Source organism: Micropterus salmoides, unplaced genomic scaffold, assembly GCF_014851395.1.
Source record: "Micropterus salmoides isolate LMB-PRFRI ecotype aquatic unplaced genomic scaffold, ASM1485139v1 Ms_hic_scaffold_9, whole genome shotgun sequence".
NCBI lineage: Eukaryota > Metazoa > Chordata > Actinopteri > Centrarchiformes > Centrarchidae > Micropterus > Micropterus salmoides.
This window is the reverse complement of record NW_024044681.1, coordinates 33719985-33739848: the sequence shown is the minus strand read 5'-3', so window position 1 is coordinate 33739848 and position 19864 is coordinate 33719985. Positions and strand designations below refer to the sequence as shown.

Sequence of the window (19864 nt, the reverse complement as noted above, 5' to 3'; positions counted from 1 at the left end):
CAGGGGTTAATTATAATTTATACAGTGATAAATTTATTCAGATGTAAAATGTGTTTTTTTCCTGAGTGGAACATTCACATTTGATGCAATAAATAGTTTTTTAAAATTTCATTACCAGTTTGTTGTCCCATCACATTCCATCTCACAGATCATCTGTCTCTTGCTATTATATTTCTTTTTCTTTTATGGTCTTCTAAATTTTATAGCCTCGATTTTTGGAAACACTATTAAACTACTGTCACTTTAAGAGACCAGGAAGTAGCGCGCATCGTCCTGCTTGCAACACCTGGGTGTGGTGTACAGTAGGCTAAATAACAGAAGTACTCCCGGGTGGAATCAGTGTAAGATTACACACTATTGGCCACAGTATGTCTGCCGCTGAATGGAAGAAGCGATGTGAGGCTGAGTGGGGTATGCGGGGCTCGCTGATGCCCGACAGCGTGGACTGGAAGTTCGTGTGTGAAGCCAAGCCGCTCGGGAGAAACTTACTGCGGAACCCTGCGCCTCACGGTACCACAACAAAGTTGACACATATTGTTTTCCTTTTCAGTACTGATCCAGAGGACAGGTCAGAGTTCAGTGATCCTGATCTACAGTGGGCCTGGAGTTCAGTGCTGATACAGATGCTGCTGTACATTTCAGCCTACCAGCCTACAATAACTTGTTTTGGGTGTTTCAGAGTTTCATGTTTACTTGTTAGATAGCAGCTGTATACAGTTCATAATCAGAAGTAGTTTTCATCTTCAGTAAAACATGGAAGAATTGAGCCAATAGCGCGCAGACTTCCTCATGTTAGTTTATAAACTCTATTGAGCAGGCATCTAAATCTGAAATGCTCAACAGCAACGTGTTTTTAAAGCTCTTTTAAGATATCAAAATGTCTACGTGAGAAGTGAAATGGGAAGAAATTGTGACATAGGATGTGATGACTTTAAGAGCTTTGTGTACTTTAAGCTTTATTTAGTTAAATCTCTCACTAAACCTATAATTTGCAGATGTTTTATTCTTATAGAAGAAATCAGTCTAATCAAATAATGATGGAAAGCAGCAAAATAATTTTTAAGAGGGTTGCTGATTGTTTCTTGGAAGCATTTAATATATATTTTTAGCTGCACTTCTTCCTCCATTTACATTAAGCATTAAACAACGGATAAAGTAGAGGAAAATAGTGAAACCGCCATGCTGTCATTTTTTGTAAACTCATCACTCATCACTGCAGAATGCAAGCTGATTCTAGTCAGATTCTACGATGACGCCAAACACAACTACACTGGAAGTTTCTGTGTGTCCCAAAATGTAGACGTGAGCATCATGAGCTAGTGACTAATACTTAAGTGTCTGTTTTTCACACAGAGGCACACCCAGTGACCCTGTCAGAAAGATCTATTCTGTTGCTTAATGATATTTACCGTGGGATTGCATCAGTAGGTGTGGTTCCGTTTACAGTTGTCCCTTTGTCTTATTTCCCACACAGGATTGAGTAAGGACGCCCCTCCACCCGAACCTGAGCTGCCTGAAATGCCATCAGATGGACCTCCACGTTTTCAACCTGATGGTGAGGGACTGTGAGCATGCCTGGTAGCAAGTCAAGATAAAGGAAATGAATGCAGTTTTGTAAACTCTTGGATCAGATAAACATTTCTCTTAATTCATAGGCGACTTCAGTGGCTGGACCACGAGCACGGAAGTCCTCCCCTATGATACCAGTGGTATCCCGCCAGGTGCTATGATCTGTGCTTTGCCTCAATACAGGTGGGTGTTACTGGGGATCAGGGTCATGGTACCTACAAAAAGGTTTATCCCAAATAATGAGCTTGTGGCAAATTTGACTCATGTCTGCTCTCCTGCCCTCAGCTGGTTCTCCATGGAGCAGGTTGTGGACCTGAAGGCAGAGGGACTGTGGGAAGAGTTGCTGGATGATTTTCAGCCTGAAATAGTCATCCAAGACTGGTGGGTTAATGAGCACGGTCAACACCCACCTCCAGCCCTTGTAACAGACCATGCGTGATTACTTATCACTGTGGTCTTATCAGCTTAGTTGGTACACATGTAGACGACACCATGTAAAGCACATTTCACTGTCTGTACATGTGATGCAGGTTTGCCTGTCTGAATCTCCAGGCTACACTAGTATTTAACTGCTAAACTGCATTGTATTACGATTTCTTGCTACAGCATAAACATTTGATTATCTGCCATTTTGTCAGGTATGAGGAGAGTCAGCTGCATAAGTCCATCTACCAGCTGCATGTTAAGTTACTGGCTGCGGATAAAAGCACTGTGATCTCAGAGCACACTGTCAACCCCACCGAGGACCTCAGCACTTACTCACACACATGGAAGGAGGTGAGTTACTGACAGGTAACAGGCCCCTTTACTGAAGGGCCAGGATTCCAAGTTTTCATTCTATGTCTCTCTTGGCCTGCAGGTGTCACATGTGTTCTCTGGCTATGGACCTGGGGTGAGATATGTCAGCTTTCTGCACCGACTGAAGAACAAATTCCTGAATGAGTTCTTCCCCACCCTGTTCACCGGCAGCTCAGTGATTGTCAAACCAACCAAAACCAGCTACTAGGCTGAAACCTACTGAAAACTGCAATGCAGACATAGTTGCTGACCTACTAATTCTAAATAACCCGTTTAACACATTTTTGCTTTTAGACCAGTAATTATAGGTTTGATTTGAATGGACTAAAAAAGGAGCATTATAAAGTATTCAGTCTTTTTATTTACTTTTGTATGCTGATTTTTTGGGGTTGGTTTTAAATTTGGTTTAAATTTTGCATTTGCTTTTGGATATGGAAAATACCTACACTTTGTGCTTTAATAAAATCACTGTTGTAACAAAAATGTTCTTATTTCATAGTTAATTTCTTCTTTCAAGTAGTGAAACCTGTGTCTGGAAAAAACAAATCAGCATGAAATAGACATACAGTTTTCCTGTATACATGCCATTTGCATGATTTAAACACTAATGACTTGTTAACATTTATAAACTGCGGGCTTGAATTCTTACTGGAAAGTGAGATATCCATGAGCATTATTTTTTTAGCATGATGGGCTTACCTACATTATTACCAAATAGAAAGGATCAATAGAAACCAATGTGATTTTTCACAACCAACCCTTAAAATGTTCTTACTAATGGCAACTACCCTACACAGCAATACTAAATTATTCATTAACCATCGATACAGCCATTAGGCTAGTTATAGCTATTAGAAAGATACATTTGCAAGTGTTTGGAGACATGGATGTTGCTATTAATATTGTGTTTTCAACTTAAACTAACTCTGAACTGAGTTGTTATAAGCCCCGGTGGATGAACAGGATATTATCATACTATATATGCAAATTTGTAGTGACAAGGTGAAGCTGTCTATATCACAGAAATTTAGCAGCTTTGCAGTTGCGCACTTTCCCCTGCGTGTGCTGCCTTAAAGTGCTCTCAAAAACAACTCGGACGAAATAATCACAGGCCTGCTTAAAATACAAAATAAACCTTTAATACATATTGCTGCTGGAACAAAAACTAGCTGTTTCTCTCCTCTTTTCACAGGATACTCAATGGCCGCGGAAAACATCTGAAACATTTTAATTATTTTCACACACTTAAATTAGCGTCAACAAATCGCTTTTACAACTTGACAATGTCCGAAGCGAGAATTTGGGAGGAGACCGTGAACGCCGCACGTCATCCGCCGCGTGGGCTCGCAGCATCCCCCCAGTTAGTTAACGGCAATGTGAGTTAACGGGAAAGTTCACTGAGTGAGTTCAGCTGTGTGTCGGGACGGGGATAGTTTTACCAGGCGTGTGTTTCCAGACTTTCAGACGCAATGCCAGCCTTCGGTGGAGCTGTGCCATAAACGAGAAGGTAAGAGACGAAGAGAAGAGAAGGATACCAGGTCAGGTGCGGAGGATAAACTGTATTTTGGGAGACTGCTAAAGGCTACGCCCTCGTGACCCATCTGTAGTTTCTTCTTGATAACATTAATGTCACTGATTTTGAATATGTACAGGGTCACCACTCCTTTGATTTCTATTAACTAATGTATTAATATAATCTCTGATTCAAACACACTATTACTCAAAGCTGGGGGTTATAAAAAGTTTAGCTAGGACTCTAAAATTAAAAAAGTTATTCTGTCATGGATGAATTGTATAGCCTAGTTATGATTGAGCAAGGAAATATATTAAATACATATTGTAAAGGTAATAGGTCAGTAAAGTAAGTGACAAAATAGAAAATAAAAGCGTCTGATCTCTAAGAAGTAAAAGTACTCTACACAAAAGTATTAATAACTAGCTTTATTTGTATTGCACTTTTCTAAAAACAGTGATTACAAAGTACTTTAAATACAGTAAACTCAAAAGCAAGAATCAAAATAAAGGTAAATGTAAATAGTAGCCATTCTCAGCTCACTGGCACAGCTGGCTGAAATCCAACATGGTTAAACAGATTTTGGCCAAAACCTTGACGGTATAGTGTGTGTTTCAACATACGTTCACAACTTGAATGTGGATCACCGCTGGAAGCTGTAGGCACATCATGTAACGTTTGGTTGATGCTAGAAAAACACATCTATCCTGCTGCAGCTGCAATATGACATTTCATGGCTCAGCTTAATGACAATGCCCTGCTTGGTTGCTTTGTTTGCCAGTAGCAGTTTCTTCTGGCTGAAGGAAGAAATTTAAAGTAGGCTATGTCTTACCAAGTGTGTATTCATGTCGGGGAGTTCTTGCTGGACACTTAGAAGGTCATATTGATTTTATTCTGAAAGATCCCTCTGCTTTTACTGTGACATTTTCTGATAAGGGTTGAACTTCAGAGCTGACATTTAACTGATATAAAAGCATCATTCATTTAGCAGATTGGCTGCGCCACATGCAGTGTCTCACTCGCCCATCTCTTGTGTCCATGACAGGACCGGCTGCCCACAGGCATGTTGAGAGTTGGTGATGTGTGAGACAGGAGGCGTTGACTGCGGGTCCACCCCCAGTGCCAGTCCATTATATTTGATTACACACATGATATCGCTTATATCTCTTTTCAGATAAGCATCCAAAAAAGCAGAATAATGACTCTTTTGGTATTTGCATTTCTTTACTCATGCACACACTGTTCTTTGATGTTTCTCATATGTTATGGACATGTTACTTATATTTATTCATAATATTTGTAGTGTATAAGAATGAATAACGATGTACTTTGGGTCATTTCATCACAGAACACTTACACACTGTATCTGAGATAATTAAACACGATAATGGCAGAAGCAATAGAATGAGGATATTACAACAAATTAAGGAAGTTTTGTTATACTAATACAGAACTTAGATTTACACGTTGAGCTGAAATCATTAGTGGATTGATTTGTTAGCCGGCAGTCAATCGGCAACTATTTTATAATTAATTTTGAGTCACTTTTCAATCAAAACTGCCAGAACATTTGCTGGTAGCAGCTTCTTAAACGTGAGTATTTCTCTTTCTCTGTTGACATTGCTGTGTGTGTGTGTGTGTCCTTGGGCTTTGGGAAATTGTATTGGAATCCCTTCACTGACATAGACAAAATGGTTAATCAAGAAAATAATTGGCAGATTCACCCATAATAAAAATTATTGGTAGTTGCAGCCCCATCTTGTCTTTGGCGGCATCTAAGCACAAGGAAGGACAATGTGTTGGGGTTTAGAAGGTAAATTCAAGCAGTCCACCACTAAAGCTTACTGACACTTATCCTGAAATGCAACCCCTCACCCCCCATAGGTGACGTCTCAGGTAAACCAATGCTGCAGCATTGTATGCAGGCACCGATAAGTGCACCATCGCAAGTGCCACGGGACAAAGGGCTATACTACACCTCACATTTCTCTCACGTTTCCCCTATGATCAGTCAGTAAAACTGTATAGCTGATCCGTCATTAGCCGCCACTAGATTTAGGGAAGTTAAGACCTAAGGATGCGTCTCTTTTACCCTGAGTGAATTAGATTACAGTATCTCATTTTGTTATTGATTTATAATGTTTCTAAAAGACTTATGAAGGCCAAAACTAAATATGTTAGAATCTACGGCTGCACGTTATGGTTAAAAATATTGTGACAGATTTGCGATATGATTCACGATTACTGGGAATGATTATTTTTTCATTTTCACTGACAAAAATATCAAAATCATGATGTGATATTTACTGTAGTCTGTACCAAACATGTTTTCTTACATCTGCAGAACACGATTTGCAGTCCATGCATCTCTGCAGCTCCACAGTACTTATTATAATGCTGTTTTGTCACACACTTTACATTAGAAGATTGCAGCTTCTGTGATTTGGATATTGCACATGGCCAAATTGTGATTTTTGATAATTTTTCAATTAATTGTGCAGCACTGTTTGAATCCGAGAAATAATGAAGCTCTATGTCACAGCTGTCAGTCAGGTTTGTTTAATTTCTGGTGATCTTGTTTGACAATCATTATTTAAACTGTAGCTCGACAGTGTATATAATGGGTAGTATTTACCAGCTTCTCTGTTAGTGTATGTGTAGTGTGTGTGTGCATATGAGCGATTAGGAGAGGAGAGTTAGTGGCTGTGGGGGTCTGTTTTGTTTTCATTGACTCCCCAGTCTATTGTGTGTTCAGGCCTGCTGGCTGCCTCTGCACATTTTGTTAACATTTTGTTGGTCTGAACTAGATTGTTGCCCTGAATTCAAGCGCTCACAGTGAAGAATAAAAGGCACCACAAAAATGTTTCACACGGAAATATTGGTGAGTGGTTTGTTGGCTTTTACTTTTACTTTATTCTTGAGGTTGCTCCACCATGTGAGGACATCTAGTTAATGGACATTATAAGCTATATGTTAACTCAGACTGGGTAATAAGTAGAGATTTTCTTCTTAATGAGTCACATCGGAAAAAAAGCCTCCATTTCGAAGATTAGTGATTGCTCAGGTAGTGACAGTTTGGCAATAGTGCAGTTGCTGCAAAGTGCAAACAGCAATGTTTGTACAATTGACACCATCACTTTATACCACCCCTCCTCAAAGCCATCCGTATCGGTCTGTTATTGATGTTTCCTACAGTATCCTTACTATTGCATAATTGGTGTCCTTGTTTGGGTTCATACTGAAGTTGAGAATGCTGTATCTTCTAAGGTGACAGTGGCTGGGCAGGGTATCTCAGGTAATGGAAACCTCAGGAGCTGCTGTCTGTCAATCGTCTACTAACCCCTTTCTGTCCACCTCACCTCCGGCCCCATGCGGCCTCTCTCTGTCCATCTGCCTCTTCCTTTACAGTGAGCCTGCCTGAGGTAACACATGGAGACATCTTAGGAAAAGGAAGTGTGTCATAATGTTAGCGGAGGCAGAATGACTCCAGGGGGAGAAACAAGAGACAAGAACAGCTTAGAGATGTCAAATGGATTGTTTACCTCAGAATCAAACTGATTAGAAAAGAAGTGAGAAGTTGAACTCCCTAACTAGCGAGCTCAAGGGGCTTCTGAAATCTCACAGTACGTAACTAACGCTTAACCTGAATTCACCCTTGGGTGTAGTAGCATTTGGTGAAAATATATACCATGAGAAGATTTAGGATTATTCCATGTTGTTTATACTATGATAATCAAATAAAATTTGTTTGTTTGTCTCATGAACCATTATACAAGTACAATGTTTAGTGAAATGCTACATGTTAATAACATAATATACACTGCTAGTTGAATGTCCTGACAACAAAATCACACAAAAATTATCAATGGAAATCAAATTTATCAACCCATGGAGGTCTGGATTTGGAGTCACGCTCAAAATCAAAGTGGAAAACCACACTACAGGCCGATCCAACTTTGATGTAATGTCCTTAAAACAAGTCAAAATGAGGCTCAGTAGTGTGTGTGGCCTCCACGTGGCTGTATGACCTCCCTACAACGCCTGGGCATGCTCCTGATGAGGTGGCGGATGGTCTCCTGAGAGATCTCCTCCCAGACCAGGACTAAAGCATCCGCCAACTCCTGGACAGTCTGTGGTGCAACGTGGCGTTGGTGGATGGAGCGAGACATGATGTCCCAGATGTGCTCAATTGGATTCAGGTCTGGGGAACAGGCGGGCCACTCCATAGCATCAATGCCTTCCTCTTGCAGGAACTGCTGACACACTCCAGCCACATAAGGTCTTGCATTAGGAGGAACCCAGGGCCAACTGCACCAGCATATGGTCTCACCAGGGGTCTCAGGATCTCATCTCGGTTCCTAATGGCAGTCAGGTTGCCTCTGGCAAGCATATGGAGGGCTGTGCGGCCCCCCAAAGAAATGCCACCCTACACCCCCACCGCCAAACCGGTCATGCTGGAGGATGTTGCAGGCAGCAGAACGTTCTCCACGGCGTCTCCAGACTCTGTCACGTCAAGAGCACAGGGCGCCAGAGGTGAATTTGCCAATCTTGATGTTCTCTGGCAAATGCCAAACATCCTGCACGGTGTTGGGCTGTAAGCCAACACCCACCTGTGGACGTCGGGCCCTCATACCACCCTCGTGGAGTCTGTTTCTGACCGTTTGAGCAGACACATGCACATTTGTGGCCTGCTGGAGGTCATTTTGCAGGGCTCTGGCAGTGCTCCTCCTGCTCCTCCTTGCACAAAGGCGGAGGTAGCGGTCCTGCTGCTGGGTTGTTGCCCTCCTACGGCCTCCTCCACGTCTCCTGATGTACTGGCCTGTCTCCTGGTAGCGCCTCCGTGCTCTGGACACTACGCTGACAGACACAGCAAACCTTCTTGCCACAGCTCGCATTGATGTGCCATCCTGGATGAGCTGCACTACCTGAGCCACTTGTGTGGGTTGTAGACTCCGTCTCATGCTACCACTAGAGTGAAAGCACCGCCAGCATTCAAAAGTGTTCCCTTTATTTTTTGGAGCAGTGTATATAAACATAACATATAGCTAATATAAACTGTATTAACACCAAGGTATAGCATGTGGCAGAGCTGTTGAACTGGATTGCATTAGATTGTATAGATGTACCTAATTTAGTGGCCAGGGAGATGTATTATAGGGAAGACCTAAATACCTATAATACCTTGTGTATGAGGCCATCTTGGCCAGTGCTGCAAATATGCATTGCAAATAGACAGACATTGTATAAACCATGAAAGAAGACTTTATCCGTATTATACTTAATGTGGAGTGTCCAAAAATGAGATTGCATGTAAGCGTATGGGCCACTTTGTGGGCTATAAAGTGCCTTATAAAGATAGGATTTTCTCGATAAACAAACAAACATATAAATCTGTACAAAAGCCACATTATTATCAAGGTAGAGACAACCGTTTATGGTCTTCGGGAGTTATTGCAAAGAATGAACTTTGGAACGGGATAATTTTGATGGACTCATTGACTTACTGATTATTTTGTTCTATGTGAGCTTTACATTATGGCAATACTAACAGTTCATAAGAAGGGAGTGTTCATTTATCCACAGAAAATCCTCCTGAATACTGTCACAGTCTCATTTTTGTGTTCTTGACATCACAGGACAGTATGGCATATTTCTTCCTGTTGGATAGTGTAGTAAGACCTGTTACCAAAAGGCAAAGTAAAATTTGATTAGAAATTATTTTAAGATCATTGTACAAAGATAACCCAAAAAAGCCGGCACACTGTTGATCACTTGTACTCATTTTATTCTTCTTCTTCTTCATCAGGTAAAATTATATGCAAGAGCGCTGTAGTGATTCTTACCTGCTCACTGTAGTAGACACTGAAAATTCACCATTGGACTGTACATAAACAGGCCAGAGAAATGGCGCTGAACTGTGCTGACTGAAAGAAGATCACCATACTTGAGCAACTGAACAGCGTGGCAGCATGCCCGCCGTGCTGTAAACTAAACCTTGTGCTCAGCCAAGCTTGCACTGCTGCTGTCCAGATTGATGGTAATTTTGACCCAGTGGACACAGGGGGAACAGAGACTGCGCACCACTTGGGTTATCTTTCCCCTGCTGTGTCTCCATGGACTTCTCAAAAACTAATTAATTCCATTGGGGTACTGATTGAGCCAGGTAATATGTAGACTTAATGCAAGTTAAAACTAGAAGTCACAGACAAGTTCTAAAATGTAAGCAAAGTCCAGGTGCCTCTATTACACACTGCACCATAATCTGCGGTAAATCAAATTCACATCTACTCTTTTAGACCTTACAGACCATAGTCAGCTTTAACCAAGCAGGAACCTTCCGGTCTACAATATGAAGCCGATGCGGAAGTCCCTGAAACCTGCATTCTATTGAAATCCAGCAGGGGGCGACTCTTATGGTTGCAAAAAGAAGTCCGGCTCCATTAGAAATAATGGGAAAATGAGGCTACTTCTTAGTCTATGGCTTTAACCAAGATGTGGTTGTCATCATCCACGCTCCACGCTCACAATGGTTTCAAAATCCTTCCTCGATGCAGCCTGGGAGAAAACTCTCTGGCTCCAGGTGCCCATATCACGTGAGCACACAGCTCTTTCTGTAAATGCCCTGTCATGTCTGAATGAAGCCGTAAGTAACATAAACAAAAAAGTAACCTATATTTAAATTAAATTAAGCCGCAGATGAAGCCAGCAATGTTACGTATTCCGTGTATGTTCCATTGGAATTATGGCTCAGAAAGCAACCTGGGTAAATCAAAGAATAACGTTTTGATAGCCACAGTAGGAAGGTGTAAAGTGGACAGGATGCCCAAAGATAACTAGATAGATACACTGATCATTAACTATAGTTAATAATCCAACTCCTTTTGTGCGTTTTGATGTTATTTATAACATAGTCATGAAAAGTGAAAACATGACTCAGAGGTTCTTTTGTGGATCCAGTTGTTTAAAGTGTAATCTGTTGTGCACACCTTGCTGACAGACTCTTTAGTCCGTCAACATTTAAGTGCATTCTTATATTCGGTCCTGTATACAGTGACTAACATACGAGTGTGACATGTGTGACAACTTGTTTAAACATTTGCAGAGATGGTACTCTGTGGAAAATTTCATGAAATGAAACAACCTAACTAGATTATTCTTTAACAAACCCAGGTCTGCTTATGATGTCTTTTCAGGACCAAGATTAAAGATAGGTCTCCTCACACTCAGGTGTCCGTTCTGTGTGTGCTGAAAAAAAATCTGGTGTGTGTACACAGCCCTGGCTCTGTAAATGAGAAACAAACAAAGTGAATACGGCTGTCTGGAGCTGGTGTGCTGACTGTGGGAAAGCACCTGGTCCTCTATGCATGTTAGCTTTAGTTTCGCAGCAGCAACTATAGCAACAGTTTGCTAACGCAAAACTTAGCTAACATAAGTTGCATTAATTAACTAACGTACATTACTTGCTGTGTTGTTGCTCACTCTATTTAAAATTGCAATGACACAAAATCAGTAAGTGATAGATATTCATATTTAATTAAACAATCAGGTATATAGTAAAAACCTAACTGTAAAAAAATAGATTGATCTTCCTCCAACTTATATACAGTTGTTATGTCAAACTTTGGCACAGTGCATCCCCCAGGACACATTTTGAGTTTATCTGTGCTACATAACATAATGTTAGCACAATCCAGCGTTAGGCGGTAAAAACTGGGAAATGCTAAATGTAAACAAAACCATGTTTGTTTACAATATATCTCTAATGCCACATTAGTGGTTTGGCTCAGTCTGTCTGTGTGTCTGTGTGGCCTGTGTGGATTATCTTTCACTTACACTCATTGGGTTCATTTACAGGCCCATAGCAGCAAGCCAAAGCCGCGTGTTACTTATTAAAGACATGGATCTCTTTCCTTTCTTTACTTTAACTGCTAACAGAGAGACTGTCTAACTGCTTTGATTTCTGTGTAACTTGAACAGACATTATTGTGCTATAAGGGATGTGTTTTAAACTGCGTTGCTCAAATCCAAGACTGAATCCTCTGTAGGGGAAATGGCTTGGAGCTGCAATCCACGAGACTGCAATCTTTTGGATTTGTTACAAATTGAGATTGGTCTCTTATGCTTTTAAAATAGTGTAAGAGCCTGCCTGAAGTCCTTTGGTCTGACCATCCAAACACTTTCAACAACATTGAACACTTTCGATACATAAAAACAAAGGCATAACAAACTGTTTCTGAACAAACAATGATAGCCGCTTTCATAAACCTGGTTTCCAGTAGCAGCAGGCAGCTGTTTTCAGTGAAAACGCTCTGTACACTACCTGCTCAGGACTGAAGGGAGACAGATAAAGTTAGTGACTAGCTGGTAAACATCGAGGAGCTCTTAACAGCTGTTTTAGTTTATGAAGACCAAAACTAAGTTTAAAAAACTTTCACTAGATGGCCAGAAATACAATTCCAAAAGATTCCTAATGTTGCTTTGTTTCTGCTGGATGTGTGTGATCATGCGGTTTTGTGTTCATCGCTTGTTGCGGTGCCCCCAAGTGGCCAAAAAACAATCAATTAATGTATGTTTAAATACTGTTAATTTGTATAATAATATTGATATTCTAGAGAGAAAGGATTTGCACCAGTTGAATTATAACTACACACAAGTACAAACACCGGCCCTGATTGGTTGTCTGTAAAACCTATACATGGTTCGTTATTGGTTTACCTGTGCACAGAACTATTATCCTGAAAAGAAGATGTTTGTCTATCTGCATAGAGGTCAAAGCTAAGTAAGGCAAAATAGGTAGAAATAGGTAAGAGACGGTGAGATTTTGCAAGTATCCAGCCTGAAAAAATCCCAACCCTCCCTTTAGGCCTCCCTTCAAAGCCCCTCCCCAAAAATACATGTTCACATGAGTGCACTGGCAGAGTGAGTGCAAGTAGGCAGGTAGGTTGACGGCAGGTAGGCCATACTTAATACGGTCCTGTGACATCCTGATTGCTGTCAGGATGTAAAGAGAATTTAAGCTTTAATGACCAAGCTGCATGGTCAGTGCAGTTTCTTTCTGACGGTGATGGGTTGGGGATTGAGAAAGGGTGTGTGTGTTTACACAGACAAGTTTCAGGTCCCTGCTTCTGAATGCAAATGTCAAATTGGACCAATGTATGCTAATTAGTTTATGTATTTTTACAAATGAAACTAAATCTGAAAGCAGGTGTATTAAATCACAAGATGGCTCATGTCCAGATTCCACTCGTTTTTTAGGTGATGGTAACATCTCTCATGCAAATATACACAGCAGAGTGCCTGTTAGCTACTTTACTGTAATTGATGACCCATTGGTGACAAGTAAACTACTAGAGGCAACAACAGTATGTCTGCCTATCGGGTCACTAGCTCTCAGTCTGACAGTTAGGCTCAAAACCATTAGAAAAGGATTTCATCCACTGGTTCATTGGCACTAAAGTGGAAAAACCAGTAGTGAAGAAGACACTGGAGATCCCCCCAGAAATGATTGTCACTAAGTTATACCTGGAACAGTGCTTTGTTTCAGTTAAGATAAGAGTACATTATTGATACTTTAATCATGTATCTCTGCCTCACCCTCACACCTGAATGCTCTGCTTGTCAAAAGGAGCATCCCTTATCTGACAGTACCCCACTGTCAGGGCACAGGCAGGAAATATTAAACTGTTAAAGGTGCTAACTCCCTTTTTCGCTGGAACTCCTATCAGTGTAAGATAACCCCAGGCAATCACTTATCAGTGGTGGTGACAGATGGTGGCCATGTCAGAGGCAGTAAGAGTGAGCGCGATGAGCTGTCACCCAGCTCACTGTTCCTGTGCGCTAGGAGGACAAGGAGACCGCAGACCTGTCAACACCTCACGACCCCCTTTCCCCAGGCATTAGAAAGGCTTGTAAGAATAGAGTGTGTGTGATTTGTTTGTGCTTTTGTTGTTGTCTACCATCACTTTTTAACATGAACATTTTCAAGTTTTTTCATCTTTTTTGAAGCAACAGTTAAAATTAAATTAGTGTGCGCAGTGAAACAAAATCAAAAAGAGTTTACTTGCATCAGTATCACTGCAGGGGATAGCTCTGATCCATTATGTGAGGGCAGGGAGTGGCAGTAATCTGCCCATTTATCTATCCATTTACTCAGTCTATCAACTGGAAAGACTCAGAAGCACTCCCTTTATGTCTGGCTGATAAATTCACCAAGCTGCTCTTCTAAATGGTGTTTATAGAGCTGCTTATTCTACATTCTATATTTAGGGGAATGCATTGATCAATAATGCATTCTGCTCTTCCAGCCAGCTTCTTGATTAGCTAGCACTCATATATTGCCTCTGTGGCTCTGTTGTAATGTACAGATCATCTGTAAGGAAAATGTACCACTTACCATATGGAAAAAATCTGTATTTGGATCTTAGCATGTTGCACACGTGGAAGACTAAAGACTCTTGAAAATATATAATACAATATGTTAGGAAGTCTTTTTCCTGTCTACGTTATATAACTTTTAAAGCATTTGGATAACAGTTATGCTTTTTGATCAGGTGGTGTGTTTATATCTGCATATTGCTGGTGTTATATGAAATTGTTGGCTGTTATGGTAAAAATAAGACTGGTGCTCTCATCACAATCCAACAATATTATAATATTTAAATGAGACATCATATTAGAAATGATTTGACCGAAGGTTTGTTGTCTAAATATAAACGTTGAGGAAGTTATTTTTGGTAAACCTACCCTCTTCCAGCACCCACTGGTGTAAGGTGGCCCTCTGTCTGAGGTCGTGGTAACCATAGCAGGCCTTGGAAAGTGAAATGCGATGCGGCGGGCCCTCTGGGCTGTGTTTCTGAATCACAACTCCATAATGAGCTGGCAGAGCTCAGGCTGCATCAAAGATGCAGCACCCCAGTATCTGTTTCAACTGCAGTGCAGTGTCACCTGTGCAGGGAGAGTGAAGGCAGCGGGCCCTGGAGGAGCACTGAACTGACTGAAAGCTTTCAACCAGCCTTCTGTAGTTCGCGCCCATACTGCCTACTACACTTGTACACTTTGTGTTTGCTCCACATATGTCTGTGCTTCAACATTATTAAGAAAACACCTGTTAAAACACTCCAAAATAACACATATATCAAAAGTAAGATGATGTTTCTTTTTAAGCATCAACACATGCTTTGTTCAGGTAATTTAAACACAATTAGTGTCTTGGACGCGGTTAGTAATTTACTACTTCAAAGTCAAAACACTGTATGAAATTATGTACAAAAAATAAATAAAATGCCCGGTCAAATGTTTTTGACCGGGAATAATGTCATTAAGTCGTGTGTTTGAAAGCAGTACAGTGGTTGGTAACATCAAGTCAATGATCATTAGAGCTGTAATGGTCAATAAATACAGTCAATTATGGTAGCACACAAGGTTTACTAACACAGCTTGCCATTGATGAATGTGAGGACGGTAACATATTAAGGTTAGCCTCAGTGGTAATGATTCAGGTAATATAGAAAGTATGTAAATAATAGCAATAATTGATGAGTTAAATTGTGTCAGTATATGGACATTACTTAGTTCATTAGGATATTTACCAAATTAATTTCTCTCTTTTATCTTAAGGTATCATGTCTTTTGTTGACAGTGCTGCAGGTAGAAAAAACACAGTCTGAGCCATAAATTAGTGTTTAGTCATTTCAGAGGTCATTTTGATATGCTGTGATGCAGGGCTGGACTGGGACAAAAACGTGGCCTTGGCATTTTTGGTCCAGAACGGTCCTCCACAATTATACCATCCTTGTGGTTCCCTATATATGTAATGTACTATTCTCCGAAACACTTCAAAACTTCAGTTTGGCATGGACAAGTAGACCAGTGTACTGACTCGCTCTTAAATGACTTTCTGATGATCAGACGTGGCTGTGGAGTAGACTATAATAATACTCCTGTAGAAGTACAAGTTATTGTCAAAGAAAAAGCTCAACTAGAAGCCAAAGTATAATTTCAAATTATTTCATAAACAAGTATACAAGTATCAAATGTAACCTACTATACAGACGTTTCACCTGTCTTTATCAATGGAACCTATAGCCTAATAATTTAAGCACCATGCAGCAGTAGCTGACGGTCTCACTCTTATTATCATTATCATTAATGAATTAATCATCATTCATCCTTATCATCATGCTATGGCACACACACTAGCACCCTGCATCTTCCTGTATCTTCCTGAGATCCCTGTTTCCCTGCTTACTGCTTCAACTACACTCTCTCCAGTACACTCTTTTCCCTGTCGCCTGCTCTTCGCATGCCCAGCCACTTCTCCTCCTTCCACCTGTTGTTGCATAACAGTTAAAAAAATAAATAAATAAAAATAGAAAAAAGTGCACGGGTGCAGTTTACTTTGGATTGACACACCTGTAAAGTTGAGACTGACTCTTGCACGGCTGTGATGTGATTGCGTTGCCAAAATCTGTCCACAGACAGATTTATAACAGCTGACTAGGGACTCAAAATTGTTTTTTGATAGTTCCCGCTACAGTTGGTGTTTCCGGGACGGACAGACACACACACACACACACACACACATAGACATACTCTCAGACTCAATCTGCATTATTGCTAACTGCAGCACAGTCCCAAAAGACATCCTGGAAACAGACTGCATGGGTGCGTGCATTAATCAGTTAATGGCTGTTCATCATCTGCTGGGTATTACATAGGTTTGTAATAGAACCATGCAGGAAGGGAAAGAGAGTTTTGGCAAACTTAGTAATGCAAATTTATACTAAAATTACTCACAAAACTGAGGGGAAACTTGTAGGAGGTCCATCCATCCATCCATCCATCCATCCATCCATCGTTAACCGCTCATCCTGCGTACAGGGCCGCAGGGGGCTGGAGCCAATCCCAGCTGACATCGGGTGAAAGGCGGGGTACACCCTGGACAGGTCGCCAGTCCATCGCAGGGAACTTGTAGGAGGTTCAGGTTTTAATTTTAGGATGAAGTGATAGTGCTTTTAGTAGTTTTAATTACAATTTTGGTGTATTTTTTATTTAAAAAAAAGCTGAGGTGGTGCAAGTTTAAAAAGAGGTCCCTTTAGGTCAGTGTTGGATCTAGAAAGGCTTTACTAAAATGGGTCTTGTAGGTATGGCACTTCTACAGTAGCTTTCCTCAAACTGTTTGAAACCCTTACATGTTATGTTGCGTAATTACTTTTTGCTTACTGTATGTGTTTTTTTTTATATTATACATTTTAATTTTATTAATATAACTTTCTGAAAAAGACCCAGCTAACAAGCTGATGGCGCTAGATGAAAAGTCAGAGGATTCCATTGCAATCCATTCACTAGTTGTTGAAACATTTCACCAAAATGTCAAGCCCAAATGTCAACCTCCATGTCCAGTTTGAGGAAAAAGCAAGTATCACCAAAGTCAGTAGCATCAACCTCTGGGGTCCATGACTGTCTGTACAAAATTTCATGGCAATCCATCCTGTACAGATACAGTATTTCACAAAAGTGAGTGCATCCCTCACGTTTTGGTAAATATTTGATTATATCTTTTCACGTGACAACACAGAAGAAATGACACTTTGCTATAATGTAAAGTAGTGAGTGTACAGCTTGTATAACAGTGTAAATTTGCTGTCCCCTCAAAATAACACATCACACAGCCAGTAATGTCTAAACCGCTGGCAATAAAAGTGAGTACACCCCTAAGTGAAAATGTCCAAATTGGGCCCAAAGTGTCAATATTTTGTGTGGCCACCATTATTTTCCACCACTGCCTTAACCCTCTTGGGCATGGAGTTCACAGGTTGCCACTGGAGTCCTCTTCCACTCCTCCATGACAACATAACGGAGCTGGTGGATGTTAGAGACCTTGCGCTCCTCCACCTTTCATTTGAGGATGCCCCACAGATGCTCAATAGGGTTTAGGTCTGGAGACATGCTTGGCCAGTCCATCACCTTTAATTCAATTCAATTTTATTTATATAGCACCAAATCACAAAAACAGTGCTTTTCATAAAGAGCAGGTCTAGACTGTACTCAGTGATGATATTTACAGAAACCCAACAGTTCCCACCAAGAGCAAGCACTAAGCGACAGAGGCATAAGAACCATGGCTCAGGGTGGGCGGCCATCTGCCTCGACCAGTTGGGGGTGAAGGAGAGAGAGAGAGAGAGAGGGCAAGAGTGGAACAGAGAGAGGGATGGAAGGAGAGAGAGAGGGGAGGGAGGCAGCCTACACAATATACACACAGAGGTACAGACAGTAAAGGTGATGTTGCTATAGACTAAATGAAAAATGGTACAGATATTTATAGTAGTGTTAATGATAATAACAATAGTTGTAGCAGAGGGTGTCGAGCAGGAACACGGGGGCAGCAGGTGACCCTCAGCCACAGATCCAGACTCCACAGCTCCAGAGCCAGAAACACCTGCAGGAAGTGATAGGAGGAGAGAGGAGAGGGACGAGAAAGCACAAGACTACGGGAAAGGGAAGAAACCCTTTACCCTCAGCTTCTTTAGCAAGGCAGTGGTCGTCTTGGAGGTGTGTTTGGGGTTGTTATCATGTTGGAAAATTTATTCTGATTTTCTTTTCGCTGAGGAAATTCAGGGGAATCCAATCACACGTTTACTGACGTCTGCTTTTTCAGAGGTGTGGCAAGCAAGCCAGTCTCTTTTGAATGAACTCTCCAAAGTAAAAGCTCTCAATAAACTTGCGGAAAAAAACGTTCTCGCGCTTTTTTGGAGGCACAATCACTTAAGAGGAAGTGATTGTGTGAGTAACTGTATCTGTCATGACTGAGATCTATTTCAGCACCAGCCGCTATCAATTTATTTATTTTTTATTTTTCTGCTATCAAAGCTATCTGGCCACGGGCCAGATATTATTGCTGGCGGGCCGGTTCTGGCCTGCGGACCAACTAGTGCTGACCACTGGCCTAGACCATTTTTATGTAGAGCAACAATTCTATTTTTCAGATCCTCAGAGTTCTTTGCCATGAGGTGCCATTTTAAACTTGCAGTAACCAGTATGAAAGAGTGTGAGCAACACCAAATTTAACACATCTGCTCCCCGTTCACACCTGGGACTTTGTACTTCTAACGAGTTACATGACACTGGGAAGGGAAAATGGTTAATTTGGCCCAATTTGGACATTTTCGCTTGGTGTACTCACTTTTATTGCCAGCGGTTTAGACATTAAAGGCTGTGTGATGTGTTATTTTGAGGGAACAGCAAATTTACACTGTTATACAAGCTGTACACTCACTACTTTATATTGTAGCAAAGTGTCATTTCTTCAGTGTTCACGTGAAAAAATATAATCAGATATTTACAAAAATGTGAGGAGTGGACTCACTTTTGTGAGATACTGTATTTCAGTCTGGATCAAAGTGATGAACTAACAGACAGACTGACAGACCTTGCTGTTGATACAGTCATGCTACTCACATGGCCTCAACTCAAATAAAATGAAAAGATTCTTTAGACAGAAACATCTGTTACTCTTTGTTGTATCTCTTTCTTAGAACTGTGTGCCTTCTTCTGTTCCTCCAGGCGAGTCCTCTGACCCAGTGTCTCCCCAAGTGACCCCCAGGCCCAACCTGACTCAGGGATATCATGGCACCCCTCCACGTTCACTTTTCGACACTCCTCTTCCTCCTCCACCTCTCATTTCTCCTCCTGGCCCACCCCTGCACTTCCTTCAGGCCTCAGGTTGTAGAGCGAGAGTCTGGCCCCGAGCAGCCTCAGTCCTCTGGTAACACTACAGGGTCTGGCAAGCGCACATGTACAGGCATTGTGGTGTGTAAACCCGGTATCCTGCTGCCGGTGTGGTTACCACTGAACCCTCCACTGGGGGAGCAGGCGGGAAGGGCTGTCATCTACTTCCTCTGTCTTATGTACATCTTCCTGGGTGTGTCCATCATTGCAGATCGCTTCATGGCATCCATAGAAGTCATCACCTCTCAGGTATTATTG

At 41.3% G+C, this 19864-nt stretch overlaps 2 protein-coding genes across 3 annotated transcripts in view; both read left to right on the top strand.

The window, feature by feature from the left end:
* Window positions 1-290: 290 nt before the first annotated feature.
* Window positions 291-2850, top strand: nccrp1 (P1, F-box associated domain containing). Its single transcript, XM_038709019.1, has 6 exons — window positions 291-510; window positions 1475-1555; window positions 1656-1752; window positions 1855-1950; window positions 2208-2346; window positions 2429-2850. Exons 1-6 carry the CDS (start codon window positions 369-371, stop codon window positions 2573-2575), a joined length of 702 nt encoding a protein of 233 aa, XP_038564947.1. The 5' UTR covers window positions 291-368; the 3' UTR covers window positions 2576-2850.
* A 744-nt stretch (window positions 2851-3594) lies between these two features.
* The window catches only part of slc8a2a (solute carrier family 8 member 2a), a 34657-nt gene continuing 18387 nt past the window's right edge, over window positions 3595-19864 (top strand). For both annotated transcript variants that reach the window (XM_038709017.1, XM_038709018.1), the window contains exons 1-2: window positions 3595-3874; window positions 19442-19855. In XM_038709017.1, the coding sequence (XP_038564945.1) occupies window positions 19505-19855 (351 nt within the window). In that variant the 5' untranslated portion in view covers window positions 3595-3874; window positions 19442-19504. The remainder of the gene's footprint in view (window positions 3875-19441; window positions 19856-19864) is intronic.

Excerpts from the sequence above, each read along its gene's own strand:
- nccrp1 (XM_038709019.1), top strand. The coding sequence starts at position 369 with ATGTCTGCCGCTGAATGGAAGAAGCGATGTGAGGCTGAGTGGGGTATG. Across the intron at positions 1,556-1,655 it reads TCCACGTTTTCAACCTGATG|GCGACTTCAGTGGCTGGACC; the intron begins GTGAGGGACTGT and ends CTTAATTCATAG. Across the intron at positions 1,753-1,854 it reads TGTGCTTTGCCTCAATACAG|CTGGTTCTCCATGGAGCAGG; the intron begins GTGGGTGTTACT and ends TCCTGCCCTCAG.